This window comes from Salvelinus alpinus, chromosome 31 (assembly GCF_045679555.1).
Source record: "Salvelinus alpinus chromosome 31, SLU_Salpinus.1, whole genome shotgun sequence".
NCBI classification, from domain to species: Eukaryota; Metazoa; Chordata; class Actinopteri; order Salmoniformes; family Salmonidae; genus Salvelinus; species Salvelinus alpinus.
The window spans coordinates 11435680-11461428 of NC_092116.1; the positions used below are offsets into that span (position 1 = coordinate 11435680).

Genomic DNA, 25749 nt, shown 5'->3' on the forward strand with positions numbered 1-25749 from the left:
GCAAAACTTACTGAAGCAGGACAGGACACACTTTTCTTTTATCGGTGAAATGCAGCCAATTGTGTTGAATTGTTCTGAATGAGTCAGATTCCCTCTTTCTCCTCTCCAGACAGCGTGGAAGATGAGTTGGAGCTGTCGGCCGTCCGCCATCGCCCCGAGGGTCTGGAGCAACTGGAGGCTTTGACCCGCTTCAACCGCAAGGAGCTGCAGATCCTCTACCGAGGCTTCAAGAACGTAAGTGGCCCAGTTTCACCACGCATCCAAAGCCATTGAAAGAACGTGCATTGTCTTTTTTGTCTCTCCGCTAAGGTCCTCCTCCATCCAGTCGAATTCGCGTCTCCATTCTTAGATAGCTATTTATTTATTTTTTCCTACTATGGCCAGGTGTGTAGATGTTTAGTCTACTTTGTAGATGTTTAGTCTACTTGCTACACTTGTTTTTCCTTTCTAAAGATGACCTGACCTATTGAACTTAATTTCGTATGCCTTATTGAGCTCTTGTTAGTGCAGGGGGAAACTTGTCCCCTGACCTTGGGTTCATGGCATTTCAACTCTGTCTAAGGAATTGTAGCGGGGGCATTGAAAGTATTCAATAGGTTTAATGGACCAAAAAATGTTATGTGTGATCTTCTGTCAAATGGCACAAGTGTAATCACAGTTGGAAGATGTCTCACTCGAGAATATTCTAGAGTACTCAAGGAACAATTAGGTCATACGTAGAATATATTCCATTCTAGTTTATGACTAACGTACAATCAGGTCACACAAAGATCCTTAGAGAGGTATGTATACAATTGAAATCGTCACCTCTGTTGTGAACCGTAATGAGATGACCCAGAATGAATTTGACCCAAATTGTCTGGTGACAAATGGAAGAGGGGAGCCCACGGCCTATGATACCTGCATCCTGAGTGGCCCTGGCCCCCATGGACCCTAACCCGAGACCCTGGGAGGCACGGAGGTCAACTCTACCCATTAGCCCTTCACCACAGGAGACTGGAAATAGGGGTTGATAAGTGGTCTAATGAGTGAGGCGTCTGTTAATTGTTGGCACCCTGTAATCTCCCTGACTCCTTTCCCCAATGAGATCTCCCATCAAAAGGTTTTTTAGACCCCTTCTGCTTTCCTACCTCTAGAGCTTTTTGTTTTATCTCCTCTTTAACCAAGACCAGGGTTTTAAAGGTAGGCTCAGCGATATGACGTAGATGCAGAAAGTTAACGGTATAGTGGGTAAATTTCTGCAACAACTAAGGCTGTTGAAGCGCAAGGATCAACTTCTCCGGTGGTTTGGTGGGGGAACCCGTGCACATGCGCAGATCCTGTGTGAGAGAATGTATTGCATCTCGCTCATTTCAATATCTGCGGTGCTGCTCATGGCAACGTCGTTTTGCTGAGTACCTTGGTGGCTTTTGGTCTTGCATGTTCAATAATAGTGGCATCTCTCAGCAGAAGCTAGACCCATCACTATAAAGTCGGGCAGCTACTGTAGTTGGGTACCTTTCCAATAAGGACAGTGTGTCACACTTGGAAAACTCACAGCCGTTTATTTGCTTGGGTCCATTAACGAGGCTATAACTCGAACTTCTTAACTGCATTAAATATAGTATGCAGTTAAATATAATATTAACTGCATTAAATATAAATATATAACACTCGGGAGACACGAGTGTTTAGCCATATGTATATATTCCCTTTGGACGATAAGATGAAACGACTCAATATCGCCATCAGCCGGCCTTTGTGCTAATCAAATACCTGATCTATGGTTCACACTAACCCAGTGACAAGGGCAGAATAAAGGCAATATTTAAAACTAGCCAGACAAATGTCTGGCTCAGTCTCCATTACGAGCAATTTGGCTCTGTGTCTTTGACGTCTCAGACTTGGGTGCGAATCAAATGGCTCCAGGGTGAGTGTCCACGGGTGGTAGAATATCGTCTTTTTGAATGCCAGACTCCTGGTAATTGCAACCTAGATGTCATCACGTCTGACAAACTCTTCGGCGCTACTCAGGAATTCAGAGCCAGGGCATCGGCATGGGGCAGAAGATTGCCATCTCAGATTGTGACACTTTCAATTCCATCAGTGGAGATGCCACTGTTCAAACCTCTGTCAATAACCTTATTTTCCCCATACATTTTCTTTCCAATCTTGCCGCGATGAGTCATTGGAACGAATTTCACATGCGGCTGGTTTTTGCATTCCACAAATTACAGTTATGATTTTGTTGTCATGGATGAGTTCATCTCACAAGCTTATCAAATTAATACAGATACATTGAGTCACCTCGGACCCGTTCAAACTGTGAATGTGAATGCTGCTGACTATGTACTGCCAAAATAAAGAAAACACCAACATAAAGTGTCTTAGTAGGGCGTTGGGTCACTATGAGCCACCAGAACAGCTTCAATGCGCATTGGCATAGATTCTACAAGTGTCTGGAGCTCTAGATGCGACACCATTCTTCCACAAGAAATACCATGTTTTGTTGAACGCCGATTCTCCCTACTCAAATAAAATGTTATTGGTCACATACATGTGGTTAGCAGATGTTATTGCAAGTGTAGCAAAATGCTTGTGCTTCTAGTTCCTACAGTGCCGAAATATCTAACATGTAATCTAACAATTCCACAACAACTACCTAATACACACACATCTAAGTAAAGGAATGGAATAAGAATATATACATATAAATATATGGATGAGCAATGACAGCAACAGCAAAATGGCAATGACATAGGCAAAATTAAATAGATGGTATAAATACAGTATATACATATGAGATGAGTAATGCAAGATATGTAAACATTATTAAAGTGGCCAATGATTTCAAGTCTGTATGTAGGCAGCAGCATCTCTGTGTTAGTGATGGCTGTTTAACAGTCTGATGGCCTTGAGATAGACGCTGTTTTTCAGTCTCTGGGTCCCAGCTCTGATGCACCTGTACTGACCTCACCTTCTGGATGATAGCGGAGTGAACATGCAGTGGCTCAGATGGTTGTTGTCCTTGATGATCTTTTTGACCTTCCTGTGACATTGGGTGCTGTAGGTGTCCTGGAAGGCAGGTAGTTTGCCCCCGGTGATGCGCTGTGCAGACCGCACCACCTTCTGGAGAGCCTTGCGGTTATGGGCGGTGCAGTTGCCGTACTAGGCGGTGATACAGCCCGACAGGATGCTCTCAATTGTGCATCTGTAAAAGTTTGTGATGGTTTTAGGTGACAAGCCAAATTTCTTCAGCCTCCTGAGGTTGAAGAGGCGCTGAGCATCCTGGAGACAGGATGCACCTGAGCTCAATTTCGATTCTCATAACAAAGGGTCTGAATAGTTATGTAAATAAGGTATCTATTTTTTTTATTTTTAACAAGTGCGCAAACATTTCTAAGAACTTGTCATTGTGGGGTATTGTTTGTAGGTTGAGGATATTTTATTTCATCCATTTTAGAATAAGGCTAACGTAACAAAATGTGGAAAAAGTCTAGGGGTCTGAATATTGCAGAGTGGAAATGCAGTGTTGCGCCTTCTTCACCACACTGTCTGTGTGGGTGGACCATTTCAGTTTGTCCGTGATGTGTACGCCTACATACGCCTTGTGTCTGAGCCGTTGATTTGCGACTACACTTTTTCTCTATACTCATTTCACTTGTTTGATTGCCTTGCGGAGGGAATAACTACACTGTTTGTATTCGGCCATATTCCCAGTCACCTTTCCATGGTGAAATGCGGTGGTTCGTGCTTTCAGTTTTGTACTATGGCGAGGTGTGTGTTGATAGTTCAATTGGGTTGAGATCTGGTGACTGAGACACACACTCTTTAAACTCCCTATGCTCCTTTGAGACCCCTCTTTCAAGGTCAGTGAGATCTCTTCTAGCCGTGGTATCCAAAATAATGGGCAACTGGGGATTTTTGCATTGTATAAAGGAAAGGAGGAGGACATTATTTGGTTTGGAACCCAGCCATTCTTCATTACTTTCACATTTAGTCGCTGTGTACTATTAGCGTTGACATCTGTAATCTCCCCAACAGTCCCTGGGGTTTCAAGGATGGTGTGAACACACTGCATTTCCACTCTGCAAGAATCACAAACATACAGTATTTTGACTAGCAGACAATAGAGGTGAAATAAGGGAAGCGGTATAATATCTCGACGTACTGTAACCATTCTCAGTGCAATTCCTCTGAAGTGGGGGGGTTGACAAGAACACAAACATTTTAATTAGCAGTAGCTTTGCAGAACAACAAAGAAAAATTGTCTATGTCCAACTTTGTGTCTGTACAGCAGAAACCTTGATTTGTTTAGGTATAAAAGGAATAGGTTTGAAGTTGATTCAGCTCTCTAGTACTCTCTCTGTTGTACATCTCTCGAAATGTGTGGTAACAAAATTATATAATGTGTGAGAGGGTTTGGTTTTGCATTTGATAGAAACATGTTTGTAATCACTGTGCTGTGTCCACAATAATGACCATGGCCTCAGATGACCTGTGGTACAGTATCATGACTATGCAAAACCCTCATTGAAATTGCACTTTCATTGATTGGCATTTTCAAATGACCAAATATCCGAGGTACATTAGAATTACTGTAATATCCATGATTATGCATTTGTAAAATATGCTGTATTTATTAGTGACCTCAAAGTGTGACCAAGAATTTCCACCACAGTACTTTCAAAGCCAGGAATAGATCATGCTTACGTAGACAGTATAATCAGTGTTTACCTAGTACTCTCTATCACAAGTAAGACAATTCACAGAGAGGTTAGAGGTTAACCCCACAACACCCTTCACAGCTCCCTTACACTTCACTTTTCACCGAATCATGTCACGAAACAGCCAAAATAAAAACCTGTGACCGACTTAGTTCAAACTTTGTTTCCTAGCCTGCTTTTCAGTTCAGGGACTTCTTGACCTCAGCTACTCCTGACAGGATATTAAAATGGGTTTATTAAACAACAAATAAGAAGCAGCAAGGGACACAGTGTAGCACACCTCTGAGAATCAAAGTCTGAAATACAAGTGTCCCCATGAGATTTCCCCAGAAGATATGTCCCCGGGAGAGAAATGAACTAGACCTCACCTCCTGAAATGTAATAGGGAAGTGCACAGGGTAATGTCCTACTCCGTTTCAAAACGCTGTTTTTATAGATTTGAAATAAAAACTTAAAGATGGAAGAAGAGCCTAAAGTGAAGTTGGCAGTTTTTTGCAGGTTCTTGAGCCTAGCTTTTTGATGGAATCGATAGAAAATATTTTAGTTGTCTCTTTCAGCAGGCTTGCCCACTTGACCTGTCTTCGCTGCCTTTATCCAAACCCTCTCCTCTAAATGTATCTCTTAACCATTTTAGATGCATGTTCGCCATGAAAAGCAACTCATGCAGCAAAGTGTTGCATGTTGTGTGATCTGAAGTAAAGATGTTATTGTCCGGGTGCTTTAATTTGGGTCAGTTGGCTGGATTCCAAACTGAAAACTTCCTACATTCTCCCTGCCCTTGTTCACTTGCCGTCATCATGTTGGATTGACTGGATACATTAAGCAATGTTATTGAATCGCGTATATGCTTTCACCTATATGGTCTCCTCAAATGTGCTCGGGCGAGTTACTGCACTGTATAAAGGACAGAGGTAGGACATTTTTTGGTTTGGAACAAATTCTTCATTACTTTCACATTTAGTCACTAAGTCCAATTAGTGTTGACATCTAACAGTCCCTGGGTTTTTGAGGATAGTGTGAACAAACTGTATTTCCACTCTATTTTGACTAGCAGGCAATAGTGGTGAACTAAGGGAAGTGGTTTAATGTCTCAACATACTGTAACCCTTCTGAGTGTAATTGCTCGATATGGCCTCATGAAGCGTGAACAAGAGGTGGGGGGGGGGGGGGTTGACAAGAACACAAAACATAATTTTAATTAGCAGTACTGTAGCTTTGCAGAACAACAAAGGCTCCAAAATAAATATTGTCTACGTCAAACTTTGTCTGTAGAGCAGAAACCTTTTTGTTTAGGTACAAAAGCTCTCTAGTACTCTCTCTTGTACATCTGTGTGTGGTAACACATTTATCTAATGTGTGGGAAGGTTTGGTTTTGCATTTGACATCTTTTTTTGAGTATCCCATGGACTATTAAGAGTGCCATTATACATGGGAGCTACAATCAACGATCTAAACACAAACTCATGTGCCACACAGCTGATCGAATGCCTGCTGGTGTTGATGTGATTTGCCACTTGACAAGTCGAGGCAGCCATTAAAGTCTGAGGGTGCCACCTACCAGCCTTGTTTATGTAGTTGGCCCTCACCCACAAACATCGAAACAGCAGCTGTGGCCCACACAATTACCAACCTTCGCTGTCTCCCTCAGATTTGATACAGTTTTGCATGCATGGGTGAGTTCTATAAATGTTGTAAGTGACCTGTTGTGGCCAATTTATATTTTGTTTGTGCCAACTTAGTTGTGTTCGCGTCAAGTTCATTCAGTTTATGACACGTTCATTTGGTTTGTCAAGTTCATTTTATTTCTATCCAATTTCTTATTGTTTTGGGGTATTGCACCTCATGGCCACCGTAGCAATGACCGGTGCTACCTCAGTATTCATAACGATAAAATAACACTGTGGGTTTCCAAACAAATCAATTCTAAGAGCTTTAACAAGCAAGTTATTGTGTTTCATTTGAAAACAGCATAACATTTTGTAAAAGCAGAATGTGTCTTAATCCAGGAGGGATTGTCTCTGTAGCTATTACTAAGAAGCTTGATCTTGCGAGTTTAGATAACATTAGCAACTCAGCTTGGCACATCTTAGATAGTTAACTTAATAATTAGTAATGAATTTCATACAAGTGTAACTTGATCACCTCACTTAAATTGCGCTGCAGGAGTGACTCATCTTATGAAGCTCCCATTTTGCTTGTTGTGCTTCTTTGTAAACAAACGCACGTGACTGGCTTAAACCGCTGTTTTGGGAAATGAGGGGTGGCGAGTACCGGTAAGCTTCATATTGAAAAAGTTTCATAATGAAAAATCGAACTGGAGAAATTATGAACGCGATCTATTTTATATATTACCTAGTGCACAAGTTTACTTATAAATACCTGCAGTCAAGTACTAATATTCAAAGCCCAAAAAACGTCACTTACCAGAATGCTAACACAATGCTAACAAGTACTAAGGAATCGTCATAGAGAATGCTAACTCAATGCTAATGAGCACATTGAGAGCAATTTGTACATTTTCTGACCTAATCAATGAAGTAACTTAAAAACGCAACACAGTTTGTTACACGCACAAAACAAATATTAACCTGCAAGGGTCTTGATCCAGGAGGGGATTCTGTGCTGTTACAAAGCTAATGCTTGATTTTGGAAGAAGCCCACCACTTAACTAGATAGCTAACTAGCTACTAAATTAGCAAAGTATTTAGCACATTTTAGACACTTCACTTAATAGTTCTAAGATATCTAGCTGGCAAACATTTAGTTGGGAATTCCATACTGTAACTAGATCACCTGGAGTATGCTGCATGACAGTCAGTGAGTCACAAGGCTCCGGAGTCGCTGTGTGTGCTTGTAAACACACTTGACTGGACTACCGTAAGCTACATAATAGTGTGACAGGTGAAATGAAGAATGCAATGTTCTTTAGCTTCTTACGTATGGCACAAGTTGACTGCAAGTATTTACATAAAAAGTAGCTATTCACATTTTCAAGTTAACGGTTTTGACAGTATTGAAAAACCTTCCTGTGGCTTTTTTCCAAATACGTCACTATAGGGTATATACGGTATAACGCCAAAGCCTAGTCTATCCTATATCTGAGATAAATAAACTCAGCAAAAAAAGAAACGTCCCTTTTTCAGGACCCTGTCTTTTTAAGATAATTCGTAAAAATCCAAATAACTTCACAGATCTTCATTGTAAAGGGTTTAAACAAGGTTTCCCATGCTTGTTCAATGAACCATAAACAACTCATGAACATGCACCTGTGGAACGGTCGTTAAGACACTAATAGCTTACAGACGGTAGGCAATTAAGGTCACAGTTATGAAAACTTAGGACACTAAAGAGGCCTTTCTACTGACTCTGAAAAACACCAAAAGACAGATGCCCAGGGTCCCTGCTCAGCTGCGTGAACGTGCCTTAGGCATGCTGCAAGGAGGCATGAGGGCTGCAGATGTGGCCAGGGCAATAAATTGCAATGTCCGTACTGTGAGAGGCCTAAGACAGCGCTACAGGGAGACAGGACGGACAGCAGATCGTCCTCGTAGTGGCAGAGCACATGTAATAACACCTGCACAGGATTGGTACATCACACCTGCGGGACAGGTACATGAGTTACACCAGGAACGCACAATCCCTCCATCGGTGCTCAGACTGTCCGCAATAGGCTGAGAGAGGCTGGACTGAGGGCTTGTCGGCCTGTTGTAAGGCAAGTCCTCACCAGACATCACCTGCAACAACGTCGCCTATGGGCACAAACCCACCGTCGCTGGACCAGACAGGACTGGCAAAAAGTGCTCTTCACTGACGAGTCGCGGTTTTGTTTCACATGGGGTGATGGTCGGATTCGCGTTACACCAAGGCCTGTACTCTGGAGTGGGATCTATTTGGAGGTGGAGGGACCGTCATGGTCTGGGGCGGTGTGTAACAGCATGATCGGACTGAGCTTGTTGTCATTGCAGGCAATCTCAATGCTGTGCGTTACAGGGAAGACATCTTCCTCCCTCATGTGGTACCCTTCCTGCAGGCTCATCCTGACATGACCCTCCAGCATGGCAATGCCACCAGCCATACTACTGGTTCTGTGCGTGATTTCCTGCAAGGAATGTCAGTGTTCTGCCAGCGAAGAGCCCGGATCTCAATCCCATTGAGCACGTCTGGGACCTGTTGGATTGGAGGGTGAGGGCTAGGGCCATTCCCCCCAGAAATGTCCGGGAACTTGCAGGTTCCTTGGTGGAAGAGTGGGGTAACATCTCACAGCAGGAACTGGCAAATCTGGTGCAGTCCATGAGGAGGAGATGCACTGCAGTACTTAATGCAGTTGGTGGCCACACCAGATACTGACTGTTAGTTTTGATTTTGACCCCCCCCCTTTTGTTCAGGGACACATTATTCCATTTCTGTTAGTCACATGTCTGTGGAACTTGTTCAGTTTATGTCTGTTGTTGAATCTTATGTTCTTACAAATGTTAAGTTTGCTGAAAATAAAATAAACACAGTTGACAGTGAGAGGATGGCAATTTCTTTGCTGAGATGTGAATATATATATATATATATATATTCACACACACAAGAAGGATCAGGAACTTATGAATATATTTTTTACACATACTGTATTTAACCCCTTTTTTAGGCACTAAACTTCTTCCATATATACTTCCATTCACCTGTTTAACTGGTGCCGGGCTACCTTCGGACTAGTCTTGTAAAACAACCAACATGTACAGTTGAAGTCGGAAGTTTACATACACTTAGGTTGGAGTAATTAAAACTCGTTTTTCAACCACTCCACAAGTTTCTTGTTAACAAACTATAGTTTTGGCAAGTCGGTTAGGCCATCTACTTTAAATTAGTTTAAATGTATTTGGCTAAGGTGTATGTAAACTTCCGACTTCAACTGTACGTGTTCGTGAGTCATCTTTCCGTAGAGGCGTCATTAGTGTGTAGCCCTATCTGTTCGGATGCTACATTCAGAAGTTGGCAGATTGGCGGGACCGACTTCAGACGAGTCCCGTAACGCTTGTGGGGGTCGTAGAGCAAAACGTAGAACACCATTGTATTCATCATCGTTCGGACTCTTTTTTTATGGGATTTCCGCGGGGGTGCCGACATCAACTCTAGGGGTTAAAGGCATATGGCATCTTGAGCTGGGAATCCATTCATGTCCTTTAGATTACGAAATGAGACACAAACAATATATTTACATTATCAGAATGATATTTTGTGTGTAAATAAAATATTGATATTCTAGTTCTGTCTTGTTGTACAGAGACGAGATAAAAGTTTAATTGTATGCTGCTGCTCATTGTTTACAGACGAGGATGAAAGGTAACAGTTATTCATGTCAAGCATTGATCTCTTTTTAAAAGGTATCCTTGGTGGATATCTAAACAGAAATTGATCACGGTTTTTCTAGCTTGTAAGAAACAAGCAAGATTGCCTCGACAATAGCTCCAGAGGTTAGACCTTTATGATAATATAATTTTACTGATTTCCATTGCGCTGACAAGGGCAGATGCATGTATAGCTCTGGACTTGAGGAAGACGCCCTCTGCACATTTGATAAGAGGCATCACAAACCCTATTTTCTTCTCAAAAAGGACTTCACCATTCACCACAAACCCTTTCATATCCCTTTTTCCTTTTGGTGATTGTGGACTGTACACACTTTTCTCCACACTCTTTTGGTTGATAATGGCCAGCCTAATGCATCTGATATACTGTAGTTCTGTGCTGTTAGGTGAAAACCGCTCCCCACTGAATGCCAGTGTATTTGCATGAAACACATTTCCTAATGAGTTCCACTCATGAACGCCTCTTACTGTTTTATGGTTTAATTGTACCCATCTCACTGTTTTGACTGGCTAAGTGGTATCTGGTTGAAGCTCTTCACAGTTCCATGGGAAGGTTTTGGAAATACATCCTGTTAGCCCTCTAGTTGTTTTTTGAATTTTATTTAACTAGGCAAGTCAGTTAAGAACAAATTATTATTTACAATGACGGCCTACCCCAGCCAAACCCTAACCTGGACGACGCTGGGCCAATTGTGCGCCGCCCTATGGGACTCCCAATCACGGCCAGTTGTGATACAGCCTGGAATCGAACCAGGGTAGTGACGCCTCTAGCACTGAGTCCTATTATCAGTAAATCAAGAAAACCACACTACAAGTATACTGAACAAAAATATAAACAACGTGCAACAATTTCAACAATTTTACTGAGTTATTTCTGCGTCAGTAAGACACATGAGGCACAACTTTTATCAACACGTCTCTGTCGCCACTAGGGGCGATAGAGACCACTGTTACTCAACCCACAACTAAACATACAAGGCCCTCCCTCGTCCCCCCTTTGGCAAATCAGATCATGTCTCTATACTCCTGTTTCCAGGAAGTACCCGCGACACGCTCTGTAGAGAAATGGTCCTTCCGAGTCAGAGGCTATGTTGCAGGACTGCTTTGCTAGCGCTGACTGGAATATGATTTGGGACTCCAGAGATAGCATCGACTAGCTAACCACCTCCGTCTTGGGCTTCATCAGGAAATGCATCGCCGACATTGTCCTCCTACAAGCCCTGTATTAACACAGAGGTACGCCCTAAGCTATAGGATAGAGTTACTGCACACAAGGCTTTCGGAGCCAAATCCGAGGGTTTGGACATGACCGCGTACAATAAGTCCTCCCTCCACAGAGCCATCAAACAGGCAAAACGACAATATAGGAACAAGGGGAAATTCTATTACACCGGCTCCAAAGCATGTGGCAGGGGCTACAGACCAATACAGATTATAAAGCTAGACCTAGCCGTGATCTATCCGACGATGCTGTCTCCCAGAGGAACTCAATGCATTTTATGCACGCTTTAAAACAACACCCAGCCGTGCTTGAGGGCCCCTTGCCATCCCAGAGGACTGATGTGACATGAGTAAGATTTTTAATCTGGTCAACACTCGCGAGGCCGTGGGACCAGACGGTATTCCAGTGCGCTTTCTCAGAGCATGTGCAGACCAGCAGCGCATGCTCTTCACGGTCATTTTAAACCTCTCCTTGTCCCAGTCTGTAATCCCCAGTCTCAAGCTGACCACCATCATTCCTGTTCCTAAGAACTGTACGGCTACCTGCAACAATGACTATCGGCCCATAGCACTAACATCTGTAATCATGAGGTGCTTTGAAAGGCTGGTCATGGAACACTACACCTCAATCCTCCCAGACACCCACTCCAATTTGCATACCACCCCAACAGATCCACACTGCTCTCTCCCAACTGGACAAGAGGAATACCTATGAGAGAAAGCTGTTTATCGACTACAGCTAAGTGTTCAACACCATAGTGCCCTACCAAGTTTCTCACCAAGCTCTGGACCCTGGGATTGAACACCACCCTCCTACTAAAATTATCATTGATTAGATTTATTACACCACTGTCCATTGATTTCTATTAACATTTATCCTGGTACTGGTCACACTTACTCCTGTTCACATGTGTATATATTACCATTAGTATGTATATAATCCTACTACCAGGCACCTTTCAGCCCCTTTTTGTACCAGGTAAATTGACTGGAACACATTCTCATTTACAGCAACGACCTGGGGAATAGTTACAGGGATGAATGAGCCAATTGTAAGATGGGGATGATTAGGTGACAGTGTTAGGGCCAGATTGAGAATTTAGCCAGGACACTGGGGTTAACACCTCCTACTCTTACATTAAGTGCCATGGGATTTTTAGTGACCACAGAGTCAGGACAGCCGTTTAATGTTCCACTCAAAAGACAGCACCCTACACAGGGCAATGTCCCCAATCACTGCCCTGGGGATTTGGGAAATGGTGCCTCCTACTGGCCCTCGTACACCACTTCCTGCAGCATCTGGTCTCCCATCCAGTGACCAACCCTGCTTAGCTTCAGAAGCAAGCCAACAGTGGGATGCAGGGTGGTATGCTGCTGTTTACGTATATGTCCTACTACCAGTCACTTTTTATGTATAAACCCAACTCAACCACTCCAGTACCCCATGCACATTGAATAAGTACTGGCACTGACCTGTATATACTTTTTGTTGTTTTTTTAGTCTTAAATGTTTTATTCTATTTTATCACTGCAAGGTAAGAATTTCATTGTACTGTTTTACACGTAACGAATACACTTTAAAACTTGAAAGGCTACGGCGGTCTTTTTCTAAGCAGTACAAGACATGCTTTTTTCATGTCTTGCAGCATGGGGTTGGCCATGTCAAATTAATCTGAAGCAAAGACCCTGTGATCACATCAATTTGCCTTTCTCAAAAACATGTATTAATTGAGAAACCTTTAATGAATTATGGAATGATTTTCTTTTTTCCTTGCAGGAGTGCCCTAGTGGTGTGGTCAATGAAGACACCTTCAAAGACATCTACTCCCAGTTCTTTCCACAGGGAGGTATGTTGACACATCTGGTGAGAATTGTTCTGGTTGATGAATGGCTCCCATGAACCATGCTGCTTTAGGCTGAAATGTTTACCACGGAGTTGTGTTCAGTAAGCACAAAATGGCACAAAAATACTTTGAAACTGAAAATTACTGCTTAAACTTGTCCAACAGGTATGGTCATTTTTTTCTGTTTCAAACGCTTTCTGTTTTTTGTCTACTGAACACAACCCTGGTTGGGGACTGCCTCGGGAGCAGAATGAATGAATATCACATGACAGGCAAAGTGGAAACGAAGACAGATTTATGTTTTCTTTTCATGCTGACTTGAAAAAGCAAGTGTAAAATGTTAAGTCCATTTTTATTCTGGGTTTTTGCATTTGGATGGACAAAATGTGTACGGCCAAGGTGTGCTTTTGCTTTTGATTATCCGGTGGAATTGGGTCATTGGAATTGGTATAACTGGAAAGAGAGGGGTTTGGGTTCTTGGAAATAAGTATCTGAGCACCTGAACTTTCTGTGGCACATGGATATTCAGTTAATTCAGCTCACAAAGCCCAAAGGGAATGTTCTTCTACTTCGAAGTTCTCCCATTTTCTAATTCACACATTGTTTTTATAAAGTCCCCTATAAGGCACTATATCTCACCCAAATATAAATAAAACATATTTCTTCTGTTTATCGAAAGACACTGGAGGATGTGTCCCCCAAGTCACTTTTATATGATGTGTCCGTGGCTAAATATAGCTCAAAATATATGGCTCTGGAGGTCTCTTGCATTACAGCAAGAGAGACCGAACGTTGTGTAAACGCCAGGGATATGGGCACTTGTCTACCTCTGCAAAACACACATCTTCATTTCTTTCCCAATGATAAAGTACAGGTGCCTATAGTACGATAGATACCTATAAAAAATATAACTTTTCTATATAAACTGTTTGTATGTGACAGTGCTGGATTGCAGCCAAAGTCACACAGATACGTTCTCCTCAACCAGTACATGAAGCAATATTGTCTTCATACTGTAGGTCATAGATCTACAGTATGTGTCTTATTGTCCACTGTACAATGATGGATTTCCTTTTAAGAAGCAATGTTACATTGTAATGTCGTTATATCGCTTGTTCTTTTGTGCTCCGTTTATTTGTTACACTGACTGGGGCAGCCTTTTCTGCTCGTCCCCCTGGGTTCCTTGCGTTTGATGGAATGTCATCTGCATTAGCCCATACAGCTCAACAAAAGAAAACTCAGCACATTTTTATTTTATCTCTCATCTTTACAGCAAACACACACGCTGTCAGTCAGTCGCAAACAGGCCAAGATTTGAGAGCTCACGCAGGCACACACATAGACACTTAGTTCTGTTGTGCTGCTTGAAAATATTTTAGGATTGCCTGAGAGTTGCAACTAAAACATGTGAAGATGCAACTTTGAAAGGGAGTGATAACACATCTTTCTTAAAGGCCTGCTACTGGGAAAACGATCAAATTAAAACAACTCTAAAATCTCTTATTCTTACTCTGCTTTGGGAAACAAACTTATGATGGCTTTTATGTTGACCAAAGGAGAAAAAACACCACAGTTGAACATTTCTAGTTGGAACCGCTGTCAGCATGTATTGTACGTGTAAATTAAGGTTGTGACTTGTCATCACAATGTTTGACCGAGACTGTGTCTCTCATTTCAGACGCTTCGACATATGCACATTTTCTGTTCAACGCGTTTGACACGGATAAAGATGGATCTGTGAGTTTTGAGGTAAGCTAGTGTGTACTTGACCTTTCATCACTGACTGACGTCGCTCTCTGAAGTATAATGGCGTTGATACATTTTACATTAGAGATTTGGTTCTATAGTGTCAAAGTTGATGCATGTGTGTTAATGCTGGGCAAGAACAAAAGCTTGAACACCCGGCAGGTCTCCAGGAAAAGGATTGACAGACACTAGTCCATAAATTGTTTTGTTTTCGTTTAACTTTTATTTAACCAGGAATGTTCCATTTATATATCTCAATTTCTTTAACATTACAGGTTTTAATATAGAACATACAGTTGTGGAGATTCCTTATATACAGTATATCAGTCTCTGATGAGATACTCAGTTGGTCTTCTCAGTCCTAATCCAGTTATCTACCCCATTGCCCTAGGAGCATTTGACGGGAGTTGATAAAACTTTTCCATAGCTTGAGCTTTACCCACAAGACCCGAGATAATGCTGAAACTATATAGAGTTGAAGTCGGAAGTTTACATACACTTAGGTTGGAGTCATTAAAACTCGTTTTTCAACCACTCCACAAATGTCCTGTTAACAAACTATAGTTTTGGCAAGTCGGTTAGGACATCTACTTTGTGCATGTCACAAGTAATTTTTCAACAATTGTTTACAGACAGATTTTTCCAATTATAATTCACTGTATCACAATTCCAGTGGGTGAGAAGTTTACATACACTAAGTTGACAGTGCCTTTAAACAGCTTGGAAAATTCCAGAAAATGATGTCATGGCTTTAGAAGCTTCTGATAGCCTAATTGACATAATTTGAGTCAATTGGAGGTGTACCTGTGGATGTAGTTCAAGGCCTACCTTCAAACTCAGTGCCTCTTTGCTTGACATCATGGGAAAATCAAAAGAAATCAGACAAGACCTCAGAAAGAAAATTGTAGACCTCCACAAGTCTGGTTCATCCTTGGGAGCAATTTCCAAACGCCTGAAGGTACCATGTTCATCTGTACAAACAATAGTACGCAAGTATAAACACCATGGGACCACGCAGCCGTCATATCGCTCAGGAAGGAGACGTGTTCTGTCTCCTAGAGATGAACATACTTTGGTGTGAAATGTGCAAATCAATCCCAGAACAACAGCAAAGTACCCTGTGAAGATGCTGGAGGAAACAGGTACAAAAGTATCTATATCCACAGTAAAACGAGTTCTGTATTGAAATAACCTGAAAGGCCACTCAGCAAGGAAGAAGCCACTGCTCCAAAACCGCCATAAAAAATGCAGTCTACGGTTTGCAACTGCTCATGGGGACAAAGATCATACTTTTTGGAGAAATGTCTGATGAAACAAAAATGAACTGTTTGGCCATAATGACCATCGTTATGTTTGGAGGAAAAAGGGGTTTGCTTGCAAGCCGAAGAACACCATCCCAACCGTGAAGCATGGGGGTGGCAGCATCATTGGTGATCCTAACTGACCTAAGACGGAATTTTTACTAGGATTAAATGTCAAGAATTGTGAAAAACTGAGTTTAAATGTATTTGGCTAAGGTGTATGGTAACTTCTGACTTCAACTGTGTATATATATGGTAATCCCCCCCAGCATACATATAATTAACATTAATGAAGAGTATAGGCTTACATATTACAACAGACATGTTGTCATTGCTTTACACCCTAGTTATCTGGCGTTAATAAACACTGGGACCTTCTGTCCCATAGTACTGGATAACCCTCAAGCCTATTTCATAGGGATCCTAAAAAAAACTCTTCAAATCTAATGCATTCTTTATTATTTAAGTTTCAGCACTTCAAGGATATAATGTTCTCTTTGTTCAATTGTTGCTTTTTGGGAAGAATATTGTTGGGAAGAATCATACCGATGAATGCATTATGTCTTTCAGACTAGATACTTAAGATATTCACTTAGATATGGTAATCAAACTAAGTTCAATTCAAGTTCATTCTTTCCACATGAATATACTTTTGCGTATGTTGGATGTACCAGTATCATTTCAATCCATTCAGGTTTAGCTGATGTTTGAGATATTCTTGGTACAATTGTATTGTGTTTGTTTAAGTGCAAAGGTCTAATGGGTTGTGTTTCTACTGCAGGACTTTGTAATGGGCCTCTCTATCCTGCTCCGAGGCTCAGTCCAGGAGAAGCTCAACTGGGCCTTTAATCTGTATGATATTAATAAGGATGGCTATATTACTAAGGAGGTACTTACCGTTAATGTCACAACTTGCTGTCAACGATGATGTTGATATGGTAGATGACTGAACAGAGTGAATCATATATAGATTTCTTTAAATACGAATAGAAGGGATAACAATACTGACCTAATAATTGTAACATGTTGTATGAGTGATGACCTACTGTATGTAGATGTAAAGCATGACGTCTTTTGAATACTGGACAACCAGTCTAATGATATGTAAAAAAAAAAGAACAATCCCCTACTTTGTCAATGTTTCATAGTATGATATCCTGAAAGTCGGGTATTGCATAATGTACTTGTCAACATATGTTATCTTAACTCTCCCTTTTAAAGGAAATGCTTGACATCATGAAGGCCATCTATGACATGATGGGGAAATGCACATATCCCCTACTCAAAGACGATACGCCTCGGCAACACGTGGAGATATTTTTTCAGGTATGTTTTTTATTTTTAAGTTCTGTACATTGTTGCCAAAATGTGCATATTATGTTCACCATTAGCAGCATTTATTGTATGGACCCATAGTCCAATGCTTGTCATATTTAGATACAAATAACCCTAAAGTAAAGTGACATTTGTTGTGTGGAATGAAATGAACAATTGACCATCTTTTCAATGTATTTCTGTCTATAATGTTACATTATACATTATATTGTGTTGCATTCTCAACATCTCTGCCCTTCCTGACCAACAGAAGATGGATAAAAACAAGGATGGAGTTGTAACCATAGACGAGTTTATTGACTGCTGCCAAAATGTGAGTTATTTCTTCCTTCTTTTCTGCAATCGCATCATATGTTTTGCATAATGCAGTATTTAGTACCTCTGGTATTCACATAAGAGTTGTCAGTGAAGTAGCAACATATCTTTAAAATGTATCTTTGTCCACCAGGATGAGAACATCATGAGATCGATGCAGCTCTTTGATAACGTCATTTAACTTGTGGCTGACGTGGAGAGCTCTGGACCGGACTATTCTATCAACTGTACGCTGTTCAGGCAAACATAAGGAAGTATTGTCACACAACAAATACAGTATAGATGTAACGGTATGAAACATTCTGGAATAACTTTGCAAAAAAGCATTGAGGTTTCCAATCTTACCTTTTCAATTTGAGTTTTGTGGTTTGATAGAGTAAATTAAACTCTTCAAACCTATGTACAAAGATGCCTCGATCTTAACAGCTGTGCCGCAGTCAGTATTTATCTGCAGTACAGGAAACCCAGCTGTGTTAGATTTTGCCACTGCCTTTGAACAGATGGACAACAATGAGTTTGAAAGGTGAGCGTTTGTGATGAATAGTGACAAGCAAGCGTTGCTAAAGTAGGCTACAAACTCCAAGGTTGTTCACCCACCGTGGTCCATCCTTTGCTCTCCCAGGACCCGGATAAAATATAGACTTAACATTGTACCATTTAAAACAATATATGTATATACTATCTGAGGACTGTTCAACTTTGTTCATGTTTACTTGCCAACTAGAATGAGACAATGCACTCCACATTGAATTTGATGAGTCTGGAGAGTGAAAAGTATCCTTAGAAGCACACAGGTTGGTGTTACTTACCTTGAGTCTACGCATAGGAGAAATGACCATCTTGTCACAAGATTATGCTGCTTCTAAATGTATTTTATGTGACCCTACATGTGTGTATTTCCCTGTTTTGAGATGTTTCCTGTCGACATGTTTCCATTCATGTTTCGAAGCACTATTTTGTAGTTTACACTGGTATGTTTGATTTTATTTATATAACATGGTAGTCAGTGTACAAAGGGATAGTCAGATGTTCAGTATTAAGCAGAAGCTAACTCTTGGGGTGAATTTACGGTCTTCTTGGGTATGTAATGTATATTGATCACTGTCTTATAAAGAGGATCACTGGGATGAAGTTATACAAGCAAATCTAATCTCTGTCACCTTTGGTTTTGTAAATATATTGCCCTGTCCAGAAACAACCCCTAGCCCCAACTTTCTAGGCGATTGCAGAGATCTGGGAGGATTGGACAGGTGTAAGCAATATGGCGATAATTCCACTCGGCCTGTCAGAAGGCAAGGTGGAGCTATAACCTATTTCACTTTGTATCTATCCAATCCTCTCGAGCCTTGTTCACACTGCAGACCTTCACACTGCTCAAATCAGTTTTGTTTTTAAAATCCATTTTGGAATACTGACTGTCTAAACAGCAAATTACAAGTGACCAAATCGGATTTGTGTGTTCAGACAGCAGTCATTTGCTGGTTGTCATAGTAATGACGGGTGTGTGCACAGTGGTGTAGGCTGATTGGTGGTAGTGCTCGTGCTTCTCAGAAGTTATGTGGCAAGCTAAGGTGACAACAATGCCTGCCATGGACGTTTCCCAGTTGCTTTGAATGTTCAAAAACATTTAAGGATAAGATGATCCAACTTTCAAAACAAGTGGTAGCTGTTTAGCTTTCACTAATGTGTTTAAACAAACTAGTTACCTACTACATGTTCTTATCAAACTGGCAACAAGCTAGCAAGCAACAATATATGCCAATTAAGTCTAAAAACCACATGAGGGAAAATCAGATTTGACCGTTCAACCCAATTCGAATGGCCAGGAATCAAACCACCTACAAGTGTATTATGGGTCTAGATGTTGTTTCTGGATAGAGGTTGCTTCTGGATGGGGTCTGTGTTTTCTTTCCTCTTGTTTGGGGCATGTGTCCAGTTTCTTTGCATAATGAAGACTGATTGGCCGCGGCTGTCTCTGATTATAGCCCTGATTGGCCCCAAATGTGGGCAGGCACAGAGCATACTGGGCAGCAGATGGGGCCTCACCCTCCCCAATCTCACTCACTTACAGGTGGTTCCAAAAACCCTACTATTTCGTCTATCTAAAAGATTGGTACGAGCAAGGTAGTATCTGCAGTATTCTGTGCAAATCATTTTTCTTGCCTTAATTGGCAATTACGTATGTATCCATGTAAATGTACCCATTGGGATATGTTCTGATGTCCATATGATTAAGCAAAGTCTAGGACAATAACTTGTTTGTGTACCTCACTTGATCTTATTTGACCAATGATTTTGTTCAGCTGGCTAATTATCTCCTAAACACATGGGTCAAGTTAAGTAGGGCACAGAAAAGCCTGCAATGAAAAACAAGTTATTTTTTAGAGAAGTTCAGGTATAGCCTCTACAAATCCAAGAGTGGAAGACTCCTATCTCGTCACTAACATGAAGGCTGGCTTTTTGTGAACAGTCCCATCACAAGTCAGGATGTTGAATAAACTTAATTTGAACGTACTTTACCTGTTGTCTGCTGATTTTGTCCTTTATGTAGGAGGTCATCTGAGACAAAATATCCACGGAGTAGCATTATTAACCCGACTTTCTGGTCTATATCGGTTTGTATTTTCAATGTTGACGCAATTCGCATGCGACTTGCACAATATGTCAACAATGGCCGAGCTTAACCGAAGCACAGACTGAATGTTGTCCCAAACAAATTTCACAAGTATTTCCAGCTGATTGCAGGGAACAGGCTTTGGTCGACTACGTTCGGTGACATTTGGCTATTGTTCACATAATGTGCATCACGTGAAATGCGTCGAGATGGAAAATACAAGTGACAGAACCTACCGACGCAGCAAAAAGTTGGGTAAACAATACTTTCCTATGGACATTTGATCTCCACTACCTTCCAACAAAAGGACCAACAGCACGGACAACCGGTAAAGTAACCTAGTTTGTAGAGACTATTACATATTTTTAACAGCGACTTTTTTCAGACAGATTATCCATGGCGTAACCATGGTAAGTCTGATATTTAGGCAAGTTCAGGTAGTACCCGTTTCATTCCATCTCAAAACATTTTCTCCATACTGAATATGTCTCTGGAAAACAAGTTCCCTAATGATAAAGTGTTGCAAAAAAGTGACTTATGTCAATCTGTTATTCAACCTTACATCCTAATGTATTTAAATTGATCATTATAGCATGAGGTGCATGAGGCTAGTAATTGGGTTCTATGATTTCTGATTTTATGCACTCAAATTCTGATCTTGGAAAATTTGAATGCATCGGAAAAAAGCCTGTTAAAATGAATCAACTACTACTGACAAAAAAAAACGTTTTTTTTTTAACACTTCTGTACTGAATGTTAATTTACTTGTGCCTACCAAATGATACCTTTAGCGCCGTGACAGACACTTAGGGATGGATAGAAATGTACAGAATGGGTATCTGGAGGAAAAGGGGGGAGGGTCATGCTTTTTCAATTTCAGTTAAGGGGAGGGTTTAGTATTTTTTTAAATCTAGTGCAGGGGTGGGTCATGTAATTTGTAATTGATGAAACGTCTATATTTCTCAGTATTTTAGAATGAGTTGCTAATTAGGCTATATATCGATGTGTCCCCGTTGCCGCCCCTCACCTCTGATCCTGGGCGCGCAATATCAAGTGTGCCTATAGGCTATTAAGTGTGGTCTCAATCAAATGATCCATAGCCTATTGTCTATGAAGTGCATGCTCGGAGAAGCACAGAACAAAGTTATATTTCAAGGATAGCTGCTGGGATGGTGTAAATAAAACGTACACACTGTAATGGATATTCCAACAATGAGCCCCGGCCTGCTCTGATCTTGCTGATCAAAAACTTTTTTTGTGTGCTGCTTAACCAATTGCTGTGTACTGTATACAGTGCCTTCGGAAAATACTTTTTCCATATTTTGTTATGTTACAGCCTTATTCTAAATGTGATTAAATTATTTTTCTCATCAAAATACACACAATACCCCATAATGATAAAGCGAAAACAGGTTTTAGAAATTCTTGCAAATGTATTTTAAAATTAAACATACATTATTTACGTAAGTATTCAGACCCTTTGCTATGAGACTCGAAATTGAGCTCAGGTGCATCCCGTTTCCATTGATCATCTTTGAGATGTTTCTACAACTTCATTGGAGTCCACCTGTGGAAAATGTAAATTGATTGGACATGATTTGGACATGATTTTGGAAAGGCACAAACCTGTCTAAATAAGGTTCCACAGTTGACAGTGCATGTCAGAGCAAAAACCAAGCCAAGAGGTCAAAGGAATTGTCCATAGAGCTCCGAGACAGGATTGTGTCGAGGCACATATCTGGGAAGGGTACCAAAACATTTCTGCAGCATTGAAGGTCCCCAACAACAGACGCTTCCATCATTCTTAAATGGAAGAAGTTTGGAACCACCAAGACTCTTCCTAGAGTTGGCCGCCCAGCCAAACTGAGCAATCGGGGGAGAAGGGCATTGGTCAAGAATCCGATGGTCACTCTGACAGAGCTCTACAGTTCCTCTGTGGAGATGGGAGAACCTTCCAGAAGGACAACCATCTCAGCAGCACTCCACCAATTAGACCTTTATGGTAGAGTGGCCAAACAAAAAACACTCCTCAGTAAAAGGCATATGACAGCCCGCTTGGAGTTTGCCAAAAGGCTCCTAAAGAACTCTGACCATGAGAAACAAGATTCTCTGGTCTGATGAAACCAAGATTGAACTCTTTGGCCTGAATGCCAAGCGTCATGTCTGGAGGTAACCTGAGACCATCCCTATGGTGAAGCATGGTGGTGGCAGCATCACGCTGTGGGGATGTTTTTCAGCGGCAGGGACTGGGAGATGAGGGAAAGATGAACAGAGCAAAGTACAGAGGGATCCTTGATGAAAACCTGCTCCAGAGCACTCAGGACCTCGGACTAGGATGAAGGTTCACCTTCCAACAGGACAACAACCCTAAGCACACAGTTAAGACAATGCAGGAGTGGCTTCGGGACAAGTCTCTGAATGTCCTTGATTGGTCCAGCCAGAGCCTGGACTTTAACCCGATCGAACATCAGTGGAAATAGCTGTGTAGCGATGCTCCCCATCCAAACTGACAGAGCTTGAGAGGATCTGCACAGAAGAATGGGGGTAACTGCCCAAATACAGGTGTGCCAAGCATGTAGCGTCATACCCAAGAAGACTCGAGGCTGTAATTGCTGCCAAAGGTGCTTCACCAAATTACCGAGTTAAGGGTCAGAATACTTAGTGGCAAGAAAAAGTATGCGAACCCTTTGGAATTACCTGGATTTCTGTATAAATTGGACAAACAATTGTGTCTGATCTTCATCAAGTCACAACAGTAGACAAAACATTGTGCTTAAACTAATAACACACATTATTGTATTTTCCTAGGCTAATCAATGAGACGAGATTGGAGATGTTGGTTAGAGCTGCCCTGCCCTTTTAAAAACGCTATTCACAAGAAGCATTGCCTGAGTGAACCATGCCTTGAACAAAAAAGATCTTAGAAGACCTAATTGCACCTGGACCTAATTAAGAATTGTTGTCTTGCATAAAGCTGGAAAGGGTTTCAAAAGTATCTTTAAAAGCCTTGACGTTTATCAGTCCACGGTAAGACAAATGATCTATAAATGGAGAAAGTTCAGCACTGTTGCCGTCCTGCAAAGATGACTGCAAGAGCACAGTGCAGAGTGCTTAAGAAGAATCCTAGAGTGTCAGCTAAAGACTTACAGAAATCTCTGGAACATGCTAACATCTCTGTTGAGTCTACGATGCGTAAAACACTACACAAGAATGGTGTTCATGGGAGGACACCACGGAAGAAGCCACTCCTGTACAAAAAAAACAATTTCTGCACATCTGAAGTTCGCAAAAGTGCACCAGGATGTTCCAGGGCGCTACTGGCAAAATATTCTATGGACAGATTAAACTGAAGTTGAGTTGTTTGGAAGGAACACACAACACTGTGAGGAGAAAAAAAGGCACAGCACAGCACACCAACATCAAAACCTCAACCCAACTGTATGGTGGAGGGAGCATCATGGTTTGAGGCTGCCTCAGGGCCTGGACAGCTTGCTATCACTGACGGGAAAATGATTTCCCAAGTGAATCAAGACATTTTGCAGGAGAATGTAAGGCTATCCTCCAATTGAAGCTCAACAGAAGTTGGATGATGCAACAGGACAGCAACCCAAAACACAGAAGTATATAAACAACAGAATGGCTTCAACAGAAGAAACAGAGTCCTGACCTCAACCCGATTTGAGATGCTGTGGCCTGACCTCGAGCGGTTCACACCAGACATTCCAAGAATATTGCTGAACTGAAACAGTTTTGTAAAGAAGAATGGTCCAAAATTCCTCCTGACCGTTGTCCAGGTCTGATCCGCAACTACAGAAAACGTTTGGTTGAGGTTATTGCTGCCAAAGGAGGGTCAACCAGTTATTAAATCCAAGGGTTCACATACTTTTCCCACCCTGCACTGTGAATGTTTACAGTGTGTTATTAGTTGAAGCAGACTGTGTTTGTCTTGTTGTGACTATTGTTGTGACTGATGAAGATCAGATCAAATTTTATTAAAAAATTATGCAGAAATCCAGGTAATTCCAAAGGGTTCACATACTTTTTCTTGCCACTATATAAATGTGATATTTTATGTTTACATACTTTTGGTCATGTAGTGTAACTTGCTACTACTATAGTAGATTTGATTAAAATCAATATTTCTTGCCCATGATGTATTTATCAGAGTTATTGACCTCAGAATGAAACAGATTTTAGTAATTTACAGTTGAAGTCGGAAGTTTACCTACACTTTAGCCAAATACATTTAAACTCAGTTTTTCACAATGCCTGACATTTAATCCTAGTAAAAATTCCCTGTTTTAGGTCAGTTAGGATCACCACTTTATTTTAAGAATGTGAAATGTCAGAATAATAGTAGAGAAGTTTACATACACTCAATTAGTATTTGGTAACATTGCCTTTAAATTGTTTAACTTGGGTCAAATGTTTCGGGTAGTCTTCCACAAGCTTCCCACAATAAGTTGGGTGAATTTTGGCCCATTCCTCCTGACAGAGCTGGTGTAACTGAGTCAGGTTTGTAGGCCTCCTTGCTTGCACACGCTTTTTCAGTTCTACCCACAGATTTTCTATAGGATTGAGGTCAGGGCTTTGTGATGGACACTCCAATACCTTGACTTTGTTGTCCTTGGGGTCATTGTTCATTTGGAAGACCCAATTGCGACCAAGCTTTAACTTCCTTACTATGGCCAAACAGTTCTATTTTTGTTTCATCAGACCAGAGGACATTTTTCCAAAAAGTACGATCTTTGTCCCCATGTGCAGTTGCAAACCGTAGTCTGGCTTTTTTGGCGGTTTTGGAGCAGTGGCTTCTTCCTTGCTGAGCGGCCTTTCAGGTTATGTCGATATAGGACTCGTTTTACTGTGGATATAGATACTTTTGTATCTGTTTCCTCCAGCATCTTCACAAGGTCCTTTGATGTTGTTCTGCGATTGAGTTGCACTTTTCGCACCAAAGTGCGTTCATCTCTAGGAGACAGAACGCGTCTCCTTCCTAAGCGGTATGACGGCTGCGTGGTCCCATGGTGTTTATACTTGCGTACTATTGTTTGTACAGATGAATATGGTACCTTCAGGCGTTTGGAAATTGCTCCCAAGGATGAACCAGACTTGTGGAGGTCTACAATTTTTTTTCTGAGGTCTTGTCTGATTTCTTTTGATTTTCCCATGATGTCAAGCAAAGAAGGTAGGCCTTGAAATACATCCACAGGTACACCTCCAATTGACTCAAATGATGTCAATTAGCCTATCAGAAGCTTCTAAAGCCATGACATAATTTTCGGGGAATTTCCCAAGCTGTTTAAAAGCATA

The 25749-nt window shown here is 41.3% G+C and overlaps 1 protein-coding gene across 6 annotated transcripts in view; it reads left to right on the forward strand.

Annotated features, from left to right (window-relative positions):
- LOC139561775 (Kv channel-interacting protein 4-like) overlaps window positions 1-18970 on the forward strand; it is a 256694-nt gene extending 237724 nt beyond the window's left edge. For all 6 annotated transcript variants that reach the window (XM_071379053.1, XM_071379056.1, XM_071379057.1 and 3 more), the window contains exons 2-8: window positions 110-234; window positions 13062-13131; window positions 14807-14877; window positions 16957-17064; window positions 17397-17501; window positions 17761-17823; window positions 17959-18970. In XM_071379053.1, the coding sequence (XP_071235154.1) occupies window positions 110-234; window positions 13062-13131; window positions 14807-14877; window positions 16957-17064; window positions 17397-17501; window positions 17761-17823; window positions 17959-18006 (590 nt within the window). In that variant the 3' untranslated portion in view covers window positions 18007-18970. The remainder of the gene's footprint in view (window positions 1-109; window positions 235-13061; window positions 13132-14806; window positions 14878-16956; window positions 17065-17396; window positions 17502-17760; window positions 17824-17958) is intronic.
- Window positions 18971-25749: the final 6779 nt, after the last annotated feature.